The sequence below is a fragment of the Dermacentor variabilis genome, chromosome 8, assembly GCF_050947875.1.
Source record: "Dermacentor variabilis isolate Ectoservices chromosome 8, ASM5094787v1, whole genome shotgun sequence".
Lineage (NCBI taxonomy): Eukaryota > Metazoa > Arthropoda > Arachnida > Ixodida > Ixodidae > Dermacentor > Dermacentor variabilis.
In genome coordinates this window covers 99830418-99850980 of record NC_134575.1, presented here as the reverse complement: position 1 = coordinate 99850980, position 20563 = coordinate 99830418, and the positions used below count along the sequence as shown (strand labels likewise).

The 20563-nt window shown below is 44.0% G+C and overlaps 1 protein-coding gene across 2 annotated transcripts in view; it reads right to left on the bottom strand.

Annotated features, from left to right (window-relative positions):
• Positions 1-1052: 1052 nt before the first annotated feature.
• Positions 1053-20563, bottom strand: part of LOC142590467 (uncharacterized) — a 48391-nt gene continuing 28880 nt past the window's right edge. For both annotated transcript variants that reach the window (XM_075702609.1, XM_075702608.1), the window contains one exon: positions 1053-2582. In XM_075702609.1, coding sequence (XP_075558724.1) covers positions 1594-2582 — 989 coding nt within the window. In that variant the 3' untranslated portion in view covers positions 1053-1593. The remainder of the gene's footprint in view (positions 2583-20563) is intronic.

Genomic DNA, 20563 nt, shown 5'->3' with positions numbered 1-20563 from the left:
GCCAGAAAGAAAGATATTGTCATGCATGTTTACCTATCATATGTCGTTACATTGTTTCTGAATATAAATCTAAACTAGTGGCGCACAATATTAGTTCTTCAGATCAAATGGAATGCGGATCTCGGAGATCTCGGAGACAAGTCGAACGTAGAATACGTCTCAAATAGTTTTCAAGATATGAAGAGCTATTATCAAATTATCTATAAAACAATGGCACATCCGGCTGTTGATAACATTGGCAAGTTCCTGTCATTCCCCTGCACTTTTATGAAGCACTGTTTACTAAAAGCACAATTAGAGCATAAGGAACGAATGAGGAATTTGCTCGCACATAGCAAATGCAAATAATCCCTGTATAGCTAGGAAAGTGTAGCTCCCTTAGCAATGTATACATCCTCTATTAATCACATTATCATATTTTAAGCCTATGCTATGGCCACGGGTATGAACGCGGTTGCACAGATAATGCTTAAAGTGTTCGAAGGCTACTAGAAAATACATGTGTTTATGAAGTATCCATTCGAAGCAACAAATATTCACACTAACTTAATCAAAATAAAAACACTTCTTGGATTTATTATCTTGAGAACATTTCCTCTGAACAATTTTGTTTCTGAGGAAATTCCTCACGAGAGAGTGGAGAAACTGCAATTCGTAAAGAATTTTTACAAATGTCAAAAAACACGATTGGCCCAATTTCTTGCCTTCTGCATACAAACATATGATACAGTACAGTGTCTTTGTATGCTTGATTCGAATGTAAATATTATATAAATATTTCTACAGATTTATGTCACACCAGTGCTTACACAAATGCTGATACATTTCCTGAAATAAAATGTAGGAATGAATTAGGCATGAGGCACCTGACATTTGACTCAACACGTAAATTCCTTGTGTATATTAGTTATAATAAGTGCCTTTTATGCTAATAATTGACTTCCAACTGCCGTCACTCAACTTCTCTTGCAGGCCCTGATAGACTAAAATGCTAACATCTTTATATTGCATGCTGTCTTTCAAGTATTAAAATAGAAAGAACAGACAATGAATACTCATTAAACAAAGGGTTTTATTTGGTGCTCTGATAAAACAAACAGTGGAAAGCTAACTTATTGAACAATCAATTGCTCTTAAGAACCCAGTTGAAAAAAAAGAAATGCCAAACAGGCGTGAATACAGTAAGATAAAAAGAATCTCCAGTTTGAACCGGGTAAACCGGAACCTAGAGGCAACAAACACACGAATTGGCCTAGAAGAACAAGTTCACATATACCAAAAGAGAATACTGGGATAAAAACGGCACGCAAAGAGCTTAGAAAGCAGATCATTCAGATATCTGTAGGCTATGTAGGCTATAACGTAGCCTAAAACGGCTTTGCGTGCATCAGTTTTCATTATTTCTTCTGCTCTATTCTTTCTGACATGCTGACAAACGATTTAGAGCAAATATGATAATCTGTAAAACGTGTTCCAGGATTCCTTTAAAAGCACATCAAGACATTTGCGCTACCTGGTGCAGAAGAACGCTATGTAACACACTACATGTTAGTAGATTTGTAATTTGGAGTCTAGTTCAACATGGTTGTTGGCCTACCCTACAATATCATAATGATGTGCTCTCTTATGTCTGCTCAAGTGATCAGACCGTATAAAAGACTTGGAGCAGATGGTGCAGCTGTATGGCCGGTCGCCTGTGTGAACGCGCTGGTGTACCTTCATGGCACTCTTCAACGAGAAGCTCCGAGAGCATGAAGGGCACTGAAATGGCTTCTCGCCTGTATGGGTGTGCAGGTGTCTCGTAAGGTTGCTCTCTTGTGAGAAACTCCGAGAGCATGAAGTGCACTGATATGGCTTCTCGCCTGTGTGACTGTGCAGGTGCATTTCTAGGCGGCTCTTGCGTGAAAATCTCCGAGAGCATGAAGGGCACTGAAATGGCTTCTCGCCTGTGTGGGTGTGCAGGTGTTTCATAAGGCTGGCCTTTTCTGAGAAGCTCCGAGAGCATGAAGGGCACTGAAATGGCTTCTTTGTGTGGATGCGCAGGTGTCTCATAAGGTTGTTCTCTTGCGAGAAGCTCTGAGAGCATGAAGGACACTGATATGGCTTTTCACCTGTGTGGGTGCGCAGGTGTCTCGTAAGGGTGCACTTTCCTGAGAAGCTCTGAGAGCATGAAGGGCACTGATATGGCTTCTCCCCTGTGTGAGCGCGCAGGTGTTTCATAAGCTTGTCTTTTTCTGAGAAGCTCCGAGAGCATGAAGAGCAGTGATATGGCTTCTCGCCTGTGTGGGTGAGCAGGTGTTCCATAAGATGGCCCTTTCGTGAGAAGCTCCGAGAGCATGAAGGGCACTCAAATGGCTTCTCGCCGGTGTGGGTGCGCAGGTGAACTTTTAAGTTGGATCTGTTTGACAAGCTCCTATGGCATGAAGGGCACTGAAATGGCTTCTTGCCAGTATGGACGCTGGCATGCGCTTCTAGATGAAACGCTTCGTCAGCCTCATTGTCGCCTAGGTGACGTCGGTGGAGGCATCTTTGGTTTGAGTTGTCACATCTTGCAGTTGACGGAGAAATAGAAGGCCTCGATGCTGCACAAATAAAACAGAGGTAAGTAAAGGTTATTATGAAATGCCAAAAAAGAACAGAGATGCTAAATTTAATGACGTTTTCTTTTTTTTATTTCTGAAATGAGTGTGATTTCAAGTACGATAAAACAAAGGACTCCTAATGGCCTTTCTTTATTTAGCCAATATTTCTGCATCAGAATGCCTCATGACCCTGTTTGTGAAGACCAACAAAAGTTATTTTTTGGAAAGCCAAAAAATTACAAAGTGAATGAATGTGGGGTGTTTAAGACTTTCGCAGGCTTCTGCGACCCTTGGAGAAAAGTTTAAAAATTCTTTGACCTAGCTTCGTCTGTCATCCTCAATGAGCAAGTATGCCCGACTGAACAAAAGTCGAAGGTCGAGCAAAGGGATGGTACCTTCTCATGCGATTTCACAGGTGATTTCAAGAGGAGCTAGAGACTTTTCAATAGCAGGCAGAATTGTGGCAGCCTGACTTTCGACTTTAGATGCAGTAGCCATTAGATTTGTTGGAACACTTTCAACAACGGTCACAGAAACCATGGGAAAAGGCGGCACAGAATCAGTTTCGAATATTTCCTTCTTAGTGTTTTCCCAGATGCTGCAGCAATGTCAGATTTTGCTTCTCTGCATTCAACTCAACAATTTCTACCTTCACGGTGAACAGCAGATTCTGCCACTTCACCTAGACATCATGCAACAACGAAGAAAACACGCGTGAAAACAACATAATAATATGACCACAATAGCTGTGGAAGGGAGCGTAGCAGTGCAGGCCTGGATAACTTTTTGTAGGGAAGTGCCGACCCGCGGCTTGCTTGTGTGGAATTAAAGTGAGCTACTTTGACCGTATCTATCTCACTGTGGCGGTAGAGCTGCGCAGATGGGCTAAACCATTTTTTTTTGGTGGTGTTGGAAGACCGCCGGCCACCGCACATGAAAGCGAACTTCTGGGGCATTCTTATGCTTCTTGAAATTCAGTACATCAGTAGTGGCCATATTTGTTCTATGTAACCATATCTTTTGCAATAATTTCTAGTTTTAACAGTGTTTTAAGAAATTGTTCGATATAAGGAATAATTCGATGTAAACACGTTTGACATTTAGACAGGTTTGACTTTAAACATCACAGAGAGGTCAGATTCTTCATCCTTGCAAATATTTCGCCCCTTTGTAAAGAACACGTAGAAACACATTGGTCCCAGAGGACTCCTAAACCTTCACTGAGGACAGAACCAAGAAGTATAAATGAATGCATTGGGGCGAGGAAAAGCATTAAAATATACAGACCACAACATTGTCATTTTTATTTTCGACCACAGGGTTACATGCATTACTAAAGATGCTGTTTTTCTATGTGTATAGCTTGTGAGAATACATGTTCCTTTCTGCAGCAATTAATGATAGAAGAAAACCCTTTAAGAAAGGCCCCGCATTGTAGTTGTAAACCTTCACCGGGCTGTTACAAACTTGTTTTCTGCATCTGGGTTATACAGTACATAGCATAGATCTATGTTTCTTCGCTGGAACACAAACGAATGTCCAAAACTTAGTGTGTAACTAAAATCTTACTGCATCATGGCTAATCAATCGCTTGCCTGGTTTAAGCTGTTTCTTGCATCCGTCATCGCAACTGCTTTCTCCTTTCCCCTGCAGCCAAGAGGATGACTGCTGTCTCTATGGCTCAGTGCATGTCCCAGCTGTCAATTGAGGGGGCCTCAAGCTGCTCTCCTCTGCCGTTCATCACTGACAGCGTGCGCCTCCTTTCCTCTGTGTGGTTCAGCATCCACATGGCCGACATCCTCGTTGTCTTCGTACATATTGTTAACGTCTTGATTCTAGCCGTTTTTCTTCCCGGGGGATACTCTGTATCCACGTTGCACGCTAGTGCCGTGACTTTGATGTTGTTTCATATCTGCAACGATATTCCTTCCTTGCCTGTCTTGTCTCTGTTCTTCTACTCTGTATCCCAGGCTTCTCAAGGTGTCGTTTTCTGGCTTGGTCAGCTTGAGTCTCTCGAGTTGGCTAATTCTATAGGGTTTCACGAAGTCTTCCCACGTGTTGTGGACTGTGTTGGTACTGGCACGTGCCATTTTGAAGTAGCTTAAAATGCATTTTATAACATAAACCTGACAATCACAGCAGGTTGTGAAAGCAATTGCAAACTATAATAATCAATTTTTACATTGGGCAAGCTACGAGAAAGCAGTAAGTGGTCACTCATTCATAAACTCAATCAAAACACTAAAAATAACCCACCCCTTCATCGCAGTGCTTACGATAGACAGTGACGAAGCGCTGGTGCATAAGTTGAGCCGAAAAACCACTTCAGGGGCTTAGAAAAGCATGGCAGCACTTAAGCATGCTACGACCAGACTTCGGAGAAGTTTTGAGGACATTAAGCGCGATCTTGCGGCTATGAATGTATTAAGATGGACCACTCTACGAAAAACAATTATGCTAATAATGCAGCCAGCCTGAAATAGGCAAACCTTCTCTACCTCTCTAAATACAATTGGGTATTTTATTGTTTCTTTTTTATTTTTGCGTTCCCACAAGGCTTTCTTCTTCACATTATACAAGTCCTTTAAGTATCGGTAATTTTGAGAAAACAAATGCTGTCTATACAAATAGTTGCTTGCATAGGTAGATTATCTACTCTGGCAAACAACCTTCAAACAAACAGAATGGCAAACAAAAATGCGATCTTTTTTATTTAATGACTTACGGTATGTATATGTTTACATTAAAAATTTGAGTGATGCTATTGAAGAAAACTAATTTTCTTTTATTCTTCAATAACAATTGTGTTCCGAGAGAAATATCAAATTTGACACCCAGTAGTATAATTTCACATTCATAGGCGGGGGTCTAAACAAAATGCTACACCGATCCCCACAAACATCCCCACAATTGATATAGCTTATTATGGGGAAATGTCAGCTGATGGAGGGCAGTAGTGCAATTACCCTAAGCTCTGCCAGAGTTCTAGTAAGGCGTCCTACAGGATAACCTACATCACATGCAGGGTTTGTCTGTGTCGGGACTTTTACCTTTCAGTGTTAAATTAGCATACTGAATCACCAACCAGAATTATGAATTTCTTGCAAGAACATCAGAATAATTGCACGGGAAGTCTGAAACTGGCAGCTTTAATGGCAAAAATAATTTAACTGTTTTTATAGCACCAGCGGGATGAAAAATTTACTTAATTTTGCCCAGCGCTGTGCTTGAGTGATATACTGCATACTTGAAATACCATGATAATGAACACCAAGGAGGTGGTTCGCTTTTGCTTGTCTTGCAGCTCGGTGCAAATCGCACAGTCGCAAAATGTAGATACACCAGAACCTCGTTCATACGTTTTCGAAAAAACCACGAGAAAAAACATACTAACTTGGAAAATTACGATCCTAAGCAACTAAAAAATTTTAAGACAACTTTTGTTGACAACTATGTAATGCAAAGCGTCGCGCTGAACATTGCGGCACGAGACGCTGACGCATTTTGTTCTTTTCCTAGCGCGTCGTGTTTTCAGAGGCCGACAGGAAACCGAAACAAAATCTAGCTGGTGGGCGACGCCTGATGCCACCGAAGTGAAAAGTGGTGGTCACATCACACCGCCTGCAGCAGGAAACGATGCCACATTTGCAGTATCGCCTACTAAACGAGTACAGTTTGCTACCAATGGCACTACGCACACGCAATTAAGACACATAGGTGAAGATGCTTATCGCAATAGGTTCGGTGGTGACAGCTAAGAGTGTAGGGTGCAACAAACTAAGCAGAGATTTGAAGGGTACCAGAAAAACAAACTGTGTGCGCCATCGTTATGTTGCGAGACAGGCAGCTCTATACTGTTCTCGATCTCACGCGCCTCGCACCTTTTCTTGCTCACATGGAATCTTGCGGCCAGAAAACATATGGACCCTTTTGAGAGCGATCCCATGGGCGCTGCCAAGTTTGATCAAATGGTGAAACGTCCACTACTTGGCTCAGCTGCATCCGTTGCCTATGCATTTACAAAAGGTATGTATGGCGCCAGTTCAGCTTAGCAAACCTCTATTTCGGGAGATACCTTAGACTGTGACTGGATGGACGACACAAAGCTTTGGCGACAACTTCAGAGAACATGCAAAAGAACTTTGGAAGTTGATTAAGCCATGTCCAAATGGGGCGAGCAAAATATATTGTGCTTATTTCAACAGCAAGGCTCAATATGTATTCCAAGTTAGCCAAACTTTCTGCTGAAGAATTGAATCAGGATTAGCATATTTTGCTTTTCGTTCTTTACTTGGCAAATATTTTTGAAACAGGGGCTTGTAAATTTCCTTGGTGGGGCTACTATCTGATTATTTCTGCCTAATTAGTCGCAGGGGTGCTAAGTGCTGACAAATTTATTGTTGCTGCGTGCCAGGCTTGAAACGTAGCCATTTCGCAGATTGTAATACCTTGTAGCAAAGATCACTAGTAACTCGCTTACTCTTGTGGACCGTCGTAAGACATTCAGCTTCGGTGGGGCGGAAGGCATTCAAAATAGACAACAATCCAAGGATAAAACAGTGGTACAATCCAGGCTCAATAGGGGAGGCTACACTCGGTCCACCGCAAAGTTATAACACAGCTGCTGGTATTTGCCATGCTCCTTTCGATGGAGCACAGAAACAGTGCTTAATGATAAACTTCAGTTTTGAAAAACTCAAGGAACACTTGCGGTGCAGGATGGGTGCAGATTTCTCATATTTTGCTAAAATGTAGCAGGATTCGGTGCAATTGGTGGGGTATTAGCATTACAGTGTGGATACCCAAACTATGTAACTTTTCTGCTGTTATTTCTTTAAACCACTGTTTCGCCATCTCCAATGCTCAAATGATGCTGTATCAAAAGGATTACGCTGAAAACACACTGCAAGTGTTTAAAAAAGAGTGATGTCACTGTGGACATCAAAAAAGGAGTCCATAATCGTGCAGAAACATGACAGTTCACGGATCCATCCTTTGTCTTTCCCATCGCTGAACGCCACATCTCGAAAGCTCAAAGTTCCGCCTTTTCGTTCATGCACTCCTCGCACAAGACCAAATGCAAGAAAAAGAAATCAGAGGCCGGTCTGACAAATTTTTCATTGCAATCATCATCATCATCATCAGCCTGCCTGGTTACGCCCACTGCAGGGCAAAGGCCTCTCCCATACTTCTCCAACAACCCCGGCATTTACTAATTGTGGCCATGTCGTCCCTGCAAACTTCTTAATCTCATCCGCCCACCTAACTTTCTGCCGCCCCCTGCTACGCTTCCCTTCCCTTGGAATCCAGTCCGTAACCCTTAATGACCATCGGTTATCTTCCCTCCCAATTACATGTCCTGCCCATGCCCCCCCCCCATTTAGTTTTCTTGATTTCAACTAAGATGTCATTAACTCGCGTTTGTTCACTCACCCAATCTGTTCTTTTCTTATCCCTTAACGTTACACCCATCATTCTTCTTTCCATAGCTCGTTGCGTCGTCCTCAATTTAAGTAGAACCCTTTTCGTAGGCCTCCAGGTTTCTGCCCCGTAGGTGAGTACTGGTAAGGCACAGCTATTATACACTTTTCTCTTGAGGGATAATGGCAACCTGCTGTTCATGGTCTGAGAATGCCTGCAAAACGTACCCCAGCCCATTCTTACTCTTCTGATTATTTCCGTCTCATGATCCGGATCCGCCGTCACTGCCTGCCCTAAGCAGATGTATTCCCTTACCACTTCCAGTGCCTCACTACCTATTGTAAGTTGCTGTTCTCTTCCGAGACTGTTAAACATTTCTTCTGTTTTCTGCAGATTAATTTTTAGACCCACTCTTCTGCTTTGCCTCTCCAGGTCAGTGAGCATGACTTGCTATTGGTACCCTGAGTTACTAAGCAAGGCAATATCATCAGCGAATCGCAAGTTACTAAGGTATTCTCCATTAACTTTTATCACCAATTCTCCCCAATCCAGGTCTCTGAGTACGTCGTGTAAACACGCTGAGAACAGTATTGGAGAGATCGTATCTCCCTGCCTGACGCCTTTCTTTATTGGGATTTTGTTGCTTTCTTTATGGAGGACTACGGTGGCTGTGCAGCCGCTATAGATATCTTTCAGTATTTTTACATACGGCTCGTCTACACCCTGATTCCGTAATGCCTCCATGACTGCGGAGGTTTCAACTGAATCAAACGCTTTCTCGTAATCAATGAAAGCTATATATAAGGGTTGGTTATATTCCGCACATTTCTCTATCACCTGATTGATAGTGCGAATATGGTCTATTGTTGAGTAGCCTTTACGGAATCCTGCCTGGTCCTTTGGTTGACAGAAGTCTAAGGTGTTCCTGGTTCTATTTGGGATTACCTTAGTAAATAGTTTGTAGGCACCTGACAGTAGGCTGATCGGTCTGTAATTTTTCAAGTATTTGGCTTCCCCTTTCTTATGGATTAGGATTATGTTAGCGTTCTTCCAAGATTCCGGTACGCTCGAGGTCATGAGGCTTTGCGTATACAGGGTGGCCGGTTTCTCTAGAACAATTTGCCCACCATCCTTCAACAAATCTGCTGTTAGCTGATCCTCCCCAGTTGTCTTCCCCCTTTGCATATCTCCCAAGGCTTTCTTCTTCCGGCGTTACCTGTGGGATTTCAAATTCCTCTACGATATTCTCTCTCCAATTATCGTCGTGGGTGCCACTGGTACTGTATAAAACTCTATAGAACTCCTCAACCACTTGAACTATCTCATCCATATTAGTAATGATATTGCCGGCTTTGGTCTCTTAACGCATACATCTGATTCTTGCCAATTCCTAGTTTCTTCACTGCTTTTAGGCTTCCTCCGTACCTGAGAGCATGTCCAAATCTATCCGTATCATATTTTCTTATGTCAGCTTTCTTATGCTTGTTGATTAACTTCGAAAGTTCTGCCTGTTCTATTCTAGCTGTAGGGTTAGAGGCTTTCATACATTGGCGTTTCTTAATCAGATCTTTACTCTCCTGCTATAGCTTACTGGTATCCTGTCTAACGGAGTTACCGCCGACTTCTATTGCACACTCCTGAATGATGCCCACAAGATTATCGTTCATTGCTTCAACACTAAGGTCCTCTTCCTGAGTTAAAGCCGTATACCTGTTCTGTAGTTTGATCTGGAATTCCTATATTTTCCCTCTTACCGCTAACTCATTGATCGGCTTCTTATGTACCAGTTTCTTCCGTTCCCTCTTCAGGTCTAGGCTAGTTCGAATTCTTACCATCCTATGGTCACTGCAGCGCACCTTCCTGAGCACGTCCACATCTTGTATGATGCCTGGGTTATATAGCGCAGACTATGAAGTCTACTTCATTTCTAGTCTCGCCGTTCGGGCTCCTCCACGTTCACTTTCGGCTATCCCGCTTGCGGAAGAAGGTATTCATTATCCGCATATTATTCTGTTCGGCAAACTCTAGTAATAACTCTCCCCTGCTATTCCTGGTGCCTATGACATACTAACCCCACTGCTTTGTCTCCAGCCTGCTTCTTGTCGCCCATCAGTATAATGTATTTCGTTTACACTCTACCCAACGCCGATTCCACGTATTCATAGAAGCTTTCGACTTCCTGGTAATCATGACTGGATGTAGCGCCGTAGACCTGTACAACCTTCATTTTGTACCTCTTATTAAGTTTCACAACAAGACCTGCCACCTTCTCGTTAATGCTATAGAATCCCTGTAGGTTACAAGCTATATTCTTATTAATCAGAAATACGACTCCTAGTTCTCGTGTCTCCGCTAAGCCCCGGTAGGACAGGACGTGCCCGCTTTTTAGCACTGTATATGCTTCTTTTGGCCTTCTAACTTCACTGAGCCCTATTATATACCATTTGCTGCCCTCTCATTCCTCCAATAGCACTGCTAGACTCGCCTCACTAGATAACGTTCTAGCGTTAAACGTTGCCAGGTTTATATTCCAATGGCGGCCTGTCCGCAACCCTGCTAATGGCTCATCATGCCACCAAGCTGAGAGAGTCTTCATGATTGGCAGTGCAACAACGCTCCAGTTGGAATTGATAGGGCTGCTTCTAAGTTGGCCCACCATTTCTTTTTTGATCACACCATGATTACAAGCAGCATTTGTTGGACACTTGTTTTAAGAAGTTCGAAACCGGACTCGCTTGCAGAAAGCAAAGCACGATAATTATATGATAGTACGCCCAGAAAGAGAAAGCGTTCGTCGCAACTATCACGAGGGCCATTGATCAGATCGTGCCGGACCACCAGATTCTTTGAAGCATAATGCAATGCCATATCACGTTGGCAGTTTAGCTCTAGCAAAGCAAACTGCACCATGTCATGGCGCCATGGAATACATAATAATGCAGACATTGCACGTGAGCCGTTTTACTTAGCAAACCACAAAGGACCGCAGAGGGCGCACCAGCACTTATTCTTCCAAGTCTTTGCAGATTCACCGGTTCTTGCAGTCTAATTCTGTTTAGTGACTAGGTGCACCCATTAACGTCACCATTAGTGGACACAGTGCATTTGCAGCGCCAAGAAACACAAACAATGCAGCACAGTGTCTGCTACGTGCAATTCGTGTTCAACACGATGTGGGTCTCGCGCACATGTTCCCTCGTGGTCACATGGAGAGGTTTGCCGTGCAAATTGTTTGCACACTTTGAAAATGAATGCTGCTTAATACGAGCAAGGAATTTAACCAGCTTTATCAAAATGAATCTAATGGAGGTGCCTTACAATTTACTGAGCCGATTTCAATACGTTTGTTTCTTTATGTTCAGCAAAAGCTGGGCTTCATTCTAAAGCCTTTGTTTTCATCATAGGTGCAATACATAAAATTCCCAACACTTACAAAACTTTAATAAGATTTTCTCAGGATTGTTTTTTTTTTCTGTGAGGTACCTCAGCTTTACAGAAATTTTAAGGATGTCTCCATGAAGATATTTAAACAGACTTTGTATCATTATTTTCAGTAAGAACTGAACTATAGGCTAGGGCTTTCCGTTTTTGATAAGCTTCATGCATTATTAACTAGGTGACATGTAACCTAATTAGAGTAAGGTAACTTCTTATCGGTATTGTCGAAATTATTTTGATCAATACAATAACTATAGCAATGTTCTATCAGCTTTAGGCTATGTGGCAACAGTTTAGAATGACAACATATTTCAGATAAGTAATTTTTCAAAAAAAAAAAAAGACTTCCATCACAACCCGTCAGAAATGATCTAATTGCAATCTGGCATTCTGTCATATCTACTTATCTAAATGAGGTACATGAAATCTGTTCGCACACTTTAAATCTCCATTCATTGGTGTGCCTGCTTACTAAATTTCATCCAACATAAGTTGATAAATAAAATGCGAAGCTTTCCTAGGACCCTCGTCGCTATTTAACAGCAATTGAATAACCAGAAGTCTAATGGCTGGAAAACGGAGAAGGTGCCTGCAGTCCATCAATAGGCTGATGTGCACTGTCCTGAGAACCACCACCCTACCTTGACTAGCATTCCACGAAAACTTTTAAAACACCCGATATATTCTGACCCCATCAATTTTCTGGAAAGTAACTCATTCTTTCATTCATGTCAGCAAGGTCCTGAAAAATTATTTTATGTGATCCCCAACTTCTTTGTTTCACTAATGATTGGTCCACCACCTTAAATCAAGGATTTGATGACTTATTTTTTAGATTTTGCCAATGCGCTTATATAACTCAGTATGACTCGGTATGACTGAGTAGTCATATTCTATGTGCCCCTAAACTTAAGCAGCATAATATTCAAGCAAATGTCCCAACTTCGTGAAGGACTTTATTTGCAATCAAAGTCGGTATGTAGCAGCCAACAACTGTTCATCTAATTAGTCACCAGTTGCACCCAAAGTGCCACAAGGATCCATCTTGCGGCTCTTGCCATTCTTGATTTATATTAATGATCTTCGTAACCGTGCAATCATTAATTATTCTGTACGCAGATGACTGTTAATCAACCACAATATTACTAAGCCTGGTGATTCATATATGAGGCAAGGGGATCACTACAATGTGTCACTCCGGTGTAGCAAGTGAATAATTAAACTTATCACTGACAAGTGTAAACAGATGCGCATATCGCATACCATAAACAATGGCAATCAATATACTGAATGACACTTTGTTATCATCAGTTAACACCCACAAATACCTTGAGCTTCCCATAACTAATGATCTGTCGGGAAATATGCAACTAAATTATTTCACTACAAATGCTAATCGCACAATAACTAGCTTGGGCATAATTTTCCCTCTTCATCTGCAAGCACTGACTCTCTACGAAAACCTACTTTGCTAAAAACTAGAAAACACATCTGCCATTTGGGATAAAATTAAACATCACTAAACCTTGCACTTAAGAGATTCAAATGCGAGCAGTTCGCTCTATCTAGCTACTCCCCATATTCCAGCGTAACATGCATGAAAAAAGAAAGTGAATCTGCCATATAGCGCAAATGTGCTCCCCTTCGCCTATTCCACAAGGTTTACAACTCGAACCATGTACTGAAGAAATAACAGGTAACACAATCTTTCAATGTTTCATTAAGATTTGACCAGAAATATAAAATTGGCATACCAGTCACCAAACAAACAGGCGCCATCTTTCTTTCTTGCCCCGCACAATTACTGATTGGAACGACCTTCCTACATCCACCATTCAACATCTAAAAGCATCTTGATTCAAGACGTCAATCTGTGACAGTATTGCTTAAGATATATTTTTTCTATAATTGTCCGTGCATTCTTTTTAAAGCTTTGTTACCACTTCTGTATTGCCTACAGGCCTTGAAAGTACGAATAAATAAAATAAAAATTAAAGCTATATATAGGGTGCACCTGTATGTAAGACCCACCTACTTAAACTCAATTGACTTCTGAAAACGTGATTAGGCGTGCTTGTACACTTATCGTGAAAGGTCATACTTACACATTTTGGAGTACAAAATTTCATTCACCAAAATTAGCACGAGCTGCAAATTCTGACAGTAAAATCTTGTGCAGAAAATCAACATTTATTGCACTTCCCTCAAAGCCACTGGAGGCCTCATTTTCGGACGCACTGTCAATAAATGTAGCTACTTCAGCCAGCAGCATTGTTAGGTTACAGTCATCAGCCTCCAAATAACTTTAAGACAAATTTTTAAGCACTTTGAAGCCTATAAGTGGCACTGCCTCGGCAGTGGCGAATGCTCAGGATGTACATATATCATCATGACATCATGCCTGCTTGGAAACACACAAGTAAAATGGTGAATGGAAGGTGAAAGTACTGAGACTATTGCCGAACTGCTGAGACTCCCCACACGGGCAACTGATGATAATTATGATAATGAGGTGCCGCTTGCTTAGTTGGAACAAAGGCGCCGACGCAGAGAGCGTATGTGTGCACAATTTAGGGTGAGTTTGTTGCAAGACTCAACCTTCGTAGCTCTTCGACGCATGTTCTATCTACGAATATTAAAGCAAAGGTAGTGCTGATTAACAATTTAGTGCTATGCAGTTGCGGTTCTTAAATAGAAGTTCACAAAAGCATTTGCAGGGCAAGTTGAATTCAAAAGTACAGTGTGCAGTGCATCACACCTTTCAGAGGGTTATGCAAGGTAGTGCTTGCCCCCTTGCTAATAAATTAAAGAGGAAGCCATATCATCACTGCTATTACATATACAGCACGTCGCACATACCAGGAAACCTTTCTCTCGGTAGTGTGAATAAAGCCTATGTTGACAATCTGGTAGCACTAGCATCCGGCGTGACACAGGCTAGTTACGAGGGTACAAAAGTTTGAGGGTAGAAAGTCCGACTCTATGAAAATCAGAGGAAAGACAAGCTGCAATGCATAGCCTCCTCAAGTTTTGGGTGGGCACCTTGGCTGACATTATTCTGGCGGGACCAAGCAGATTTCTAGGCAGCTTCTAAAACCTCTACCTCGTTGTTTACGTAGTCTAATATTGTCTGCTTCAAGATTTCTAATTCAACAACATAATCATGGCCTTATTTTCCATCGTCAGCCTGCTATATTTTCCTCGCTTTGAAGCATTTGTCGAGCTGGAGGTGGACAACGAAGGCGCCATTGTTTGCAGCTGGCGATGAAACCACTGAAGACTATCAGTTGTTGAAGTGGCTAAGCCTCGTGTCACGGTATGAAGCTGAAGTGAACCACAATAGCACAAGAGGCGATACAAAGGGTACCACCAACCACATGCGACTTCCGAGTGCCGGCAGCAATGACAGCACAAAGGCTCGCAAGGAAGTGCAGCAAGCGATGCCTGCTATCGAGGCTGTGTCAGAAATGTAAGCTCTGAAATGACATGCGAAATGCGTGCCACGCTGGTTTGTAGCTGCAGGAAAACAAAATGACAGAAATGTTCTTTGCATTTTCGCTAGCTCTTGACTTGTGATCATGAGAAAAAGTTTAACAAATCAAACGAAGAGAGCTTGGAACATGCGAAATTTTGATAGTTATACAATGACTCCATGAAGTGTATGGCGGTATCATGGCAGAGTCCAAATATTCTGTGAGGCCCAGAAATTCAGGTCTCTGAAAAACCAGTCGACGAACATATTGTCACGGCTCACTTGAGACAAAGGCGGAGAGCAGTATTTAATCTAAACAATTAGAACAAGCATTCAGTTTAGGCTTCTTTAGCACCCTCGCTTGCACACACGAGGTCGTCGTCTTCATCGTCAACGTTGCTGGGCACAGATGGCGTCGCGGCATTTGCCCCCCTCCAGAAGGAGCATCGTCCCGATGCTCGGCGGGTAGCATCCGGTGTCCAGCAAACCAGAGTTTCCACGTCATTCAGAAAAATAAGGTTTCATGCGCACCACATGCACAATCTCAGGCAGGTCCTGACGGCGCCTCGAGCAGGATGGGCTGTCTGGAACGACTTCATAGTTGACGTCGCTAAGGCGTCGTAGAACCTTGTACGGTCCGAAGTATCAGCGCAGAAGTTTCTCCGCGAGGCCTCGGCGGCGTACTGGAGCCCAAACCCAGACACTCTGGCCGGACTGGTAAACGACGCATCGATGGTGTTGACTGTAACGTCGGACATCACGGTCTTGCTCGCTAGCTATGCGAACGCGCGCGAGCTGTCTTGCTTCTTCGGCGCGCTCTGTAAAATCTGCGGCGTCAGTGTCGGAATCGCTGCAATCATGAGGAAGCATAGCATCCAGCATGGTAGTCACTTCTCGACCGTGTAGGAGACTGGATGGCGTCATTCTTGTTGTTTCTTGCCGAGCCGTATTATAAGCAAACGTTGCGTAGGGTAATATTTGGTCCCAGTTCTTGTGTTTCACATCGAGATACATGCAGTGCATGTCTGCGAGAGTCTTGTTGAGGCGCTCCGTAAGTCCATTGTTTTGCAGGTGATAGGCTGTCGTCCTTCTGTGTGCCGTGCCACTGAGGGTGAGTACAGTTCGCAAAGTTCAGCCGTGAACGCGGTTCCCCTGTCGGTTACGATGACCGCTGGAGCACTGTGCCTCAGGACGACGTTTTCGATGAAGAACTGTGCGGCCTCGGCTGCTGTGCTGCTAGGAAGTGCCTTGGTTTCAGCATATCGCGTGAGGTAATCTGTCGCGACTATGATCCACTTATTTCCGGCAGCAGATATTGGGAATGGGCCCAAAAGGTCTATTGGCACGCGCGAGGAAAGCAGAGACGAGGCGTGGGGCTTGGAGTCTCGGTGCCAACTAACTTTATTCTTTGTGCGCCGGCCCTCTCCCGGCGGCCGGCTGGCTACGGTCGACTGCGGTCGGCTCTGTTCAGCGCTGGCAGCACTGCGGCTTATGAACGACATATTTGTGTTCACCACATGTCCATCCGAATTTGTGCAAACGGTGTTTCCGGCACTAGAACGGGATGTAATAGTCCAGCAGGTTTCGTAGGTGGCACTTTTCGTCGCTGACAGTCAGGGCACGTTCGAACGTAGTGCTTCACCTGTGCTGCGAGCCGTGGCCAGTAATACTTTTCTTTGATCCGTGCTAATGTTCTTGTATAGCCTATGTGACCTGAGGTACCTTCATCGTGACAGACCTGTAAAATTTCACTGCGGAGAGTTTTTGGGACGACTAGTAGATATCTCTTCCCTGTTGAAGAGAAGTTCCTCCAAAAAGAACACTGTTGCGCAGGCAGAATGATGACAGGTGTCTTGAGAACAATCTGGGCTTGTTTGTGATGCGGCCTTCTAAGAAATCAATTAGTGACGCGAGCTCCTGGTCCTCTTGCTGTTGTTGAGAGATGGTGACCGCATCAACAACTCCTAGAAAGCCTGCGGATTCGTCATCATCTCCGCCTGACGACTCGATCGGCGATCTGGAAAGGCAGTCAGCGTCTAGGTGCTGCCTTCCCGATTTATAGACCACTGTCATGTCGTACTCTTGAAGCCGTAGGCTCCAGCGTGTCAAACGTACAGATGGATCTTTCATGTTGGTCAACCAACAGAGAAAATGGTGGTCACTTATAACTTGAAATGGGCGGCCGTATATGTACGGTCGGAACTTGGTAACTGCCCATACTACAGGCAAGCATTCCTTCTCTGTGGTGGAGTAGTTCGACTCGGCACGGGACAATGTTCTACTCGCTCTGCGCCGTTTTGCCGCTGAACAATTAAGGACCGCGCCAAGACCTACGTTGCTGGCATCGGTGTGGATCCTTGTCGGCGCATCCACGTCAAAGTGGGCAAGAACAGGCGAAGTTTGTAGACGGTGCTGCAACTCGTTAAATTCCGCCTCCTGCTCCTCTATCGACCTCTATCTGCCAGTATCCACTTTTTAAGTCCATCGATGAGAAGTACCGAGCATGCCGTAACCTGTCGAGGGAATCGTCGATGCGTGGTAAGGAGGGATGCACATCCTTTTTTGTAACACAATTGAGCTTGCGATAATCGATACAAAACCGCAGGCTATCATCCTTCTTCTTAACGAGTACCACTGGCGATGCCCAAGGGCTTTTTGACGGCTGGATGACATCATCTTCTAGCATTTTCTTCACTTGCTGCTGTATTGCTTAACGCTCTGTCTCAGCCACGCGATACGGATGCTGTCGAATAGGTACTGCTGTTTCCTCCGTAATAATGCGGTCTTTCGTCAGTCGTGTTTGACGCACTCGGGACGTTGTAGAGAAGCAGTCCTTAAAATCGTCAAGCAGTTCCCTGAGACTTTGTTTATGTTGCGGCGCTAAACCTGGGTCAACGTCGACGACGGGTGCATGTGGCATCGTATCGGTCGTCGATTCCTCTTTTACAGCAAAGCAGTGTTGAACGTGGTCAATTTTATCAATGTATGCCACAGCGGTGCCTTTACTGATCTGCCGGCGTTCATTGGTGAAATTTGTCATAAGTACCTCTGTGCGACCACCGATTAGCCTGACGATACCGCGAGCGATGGCAACTCCTTGATGGAACAGAAGTGCAATTAGTTGTTCGGCTACACCGTCCTTGTTAAACTGTTCTCCGCAACTGACGGAGACAAGACTGCATGATAGTGGTGGTATGCAGACGTCGTCGTCGGCGACACGTAATGATATACTTTGGCGCTCTTCGTCGTGGCTTGTCTCTGTACTAGTTGACAAGGTTATCTCGCCGTCCCGTATGTTAACCACGGCACCGCACTCCCGCAAGAAGTCCATTCCAAGAATGAGTGATCTGCAGCACTCTCTTAAAATCATAAAAGTGGCGACAAAAGCTGTATTTCCTATCTGGAGTCGTGCAGTACATTTTCCTGTAGCTGGCCCCCGATATTTCGAATACAAGGGCCCGTCAATTGCATTCTGACTTTCTTAAGCCGGTCTGCCAACTGCTCACTCATCGAAAAGTCTGCGTCAGTATCAACTAAAGCTGTCACGTCGTGCCCATCAAGCGTTAAGAGTAGGTCGGCACTCACAAATTCGTCGGCGTTCCGTTTCTCCGGGTTGCTCTGCTCGTTTCTCTGTAATGTTGGGGGACTTTCGCCGGTTCGACGACTTGCAACCTTCCCCGGAGGTCGCCGATTTCAGTTTCCCCGCCGTGGGCTTGGAGAGCGGCCTCTCACCACGTCGGTGAAACTGCGACGGTTCGGCGAAGAATAACGCAACGGAGACGGCGAGCGCGACCAGAGGTTAGCTGGGCTGCCTTGTTATCGAGTGACACTGTCGTCGAAGCATCGATGTCTCTCTGGAAACTGTCGCGGTGTGGCAGGTGACATTTCCTGGATGCCACCCTGGCGATGTTGTACACCGACAAGTTACTTTGTACTTTTTTTTATTACCCCCCTTACTCAATGCCCTGTCAAGGGGCCTGTAAGGTATGTTCAATAGTAAATAAAAACGATAAATGTGACCTGGTTCCCCACATTGAAAACACAATGGTCAGCGATCAGCACTATTATACTGTGAAAAAGAATATATTTGAATTCCACTTTATGCCAGTAAAGATATTGTAAACTGTTTTGCAAATCTTACACTGGAACCACATGCATCTGAATTATCAAGGAGAGTATGGGCCTTTGTCAGGCGCTGCAAAACAACTTTAGCACTATCTTTCACTGTTTGCCATGTGTATTGTGAAAGAAAATAAAGTTTTCTTATTTGTAGTTGTCAAAATGAATGAAGCATCATTGTTTTTGTCATTACTGCGTTAAATACCCCAGCTTTGAAAACTTTGAGCAAACAGCCGTCAATATTGCTGAGGGTGCAAAAATTACGTGTCAGGGCTAAACATTATGATTGCATTTCAAAAGAATGTGATAAAATGGGTAGAATCGTAAAGCAGGATTATTGCAGTACATTCTGTGAATAGAAAGCAAAACAGTGCAACTGGCGATTTTCACTGGAAGCTTTGTTGTGCAATGGCTACCCTGTTGACAGTGAACTTGAAGACATTGTGGTGGAACTTGTTTTGTGAGCATCGTGCACGAGTTCTCCCAATGACAGGAGATTCAATTCATTGGAAAGGCAATTGAATTGCTCACTACTATTTCATTTCTCTAAGGGAAAAGGCTTGACTTTTCACATCGGCAAACGTGGATCAGCTTGTAGCACATTGTAACAACAGTGCTGCAGAAGAATAACTACCTGCTGGGACAAACTAGCGGTACAACATAGGTCCAGTCGGCTACTGCAGTCTGCAAACACTGTGCAAAAAACCTGAAGCCGCTACAGGTGAGAGAGGATCAGAATGACTGTGCAGCCAGCAGTGACTTCAAGATGCCTACAGCTTGACTGAAATGACTGCTGGCGTGCACCTCAGATGCCCAGTGCATACTGCTCGTTGCCCGATGACACTGTTAAGAGTTCGGTTTAGCGGAGGCAAGGAATACATGTTTTGACAGCTTGAGAACAAAGAGTCGACTGGCTTTATTCAAGAGAAAAAGTAGGTTTGCCGAGTGGCTGCGTGCTTGGTTCCAAGAAACAGTAGGGGGCAACGACGCCAACAGCAAGGCATATTGGATTTCTGGAGCAGGGGTAATGACACCCATGGTGAGGCACAGCTTAGTGGCGGATGGTCGCTACATGAGCTCCCCCACTAGAAGGCCACAGGCTTAGGTTTGAATGGCGGAAGGAATGAAGACTTAATGTACAAGATAGGCAGGTTTCATGCGGTCGCACGACATTGTCTCTTTTTTGCTGCGAACGTCAATCTTCAAGGTTTTCTCTGAACGCAAAACCACGCAAAGAGGCCTTCAAATAAAGGAATCAATGGTGGCTTGATAGAGTCGCACCACAAGAAGACATGTGTGGTTTAGTCCATAGTCGGGAAACTTAACATAGCCTGCCTGCGTGCGATACGTTAGGGTGTAGGTCGAAGCTCGTTGAGCCAGGAATGTAGCCTCTGTGAGTGCTGCGCGGTCGCTGGTGGACGCTGCTCGGTGTCAAAAAACTGGCCTGGAATGTGGATTGCCAACCTATAGAACATCTCGGCTGCACTAACTCCGAGGTCATCCTTGACTGCTGTTCGCCGCCACAGTAGTA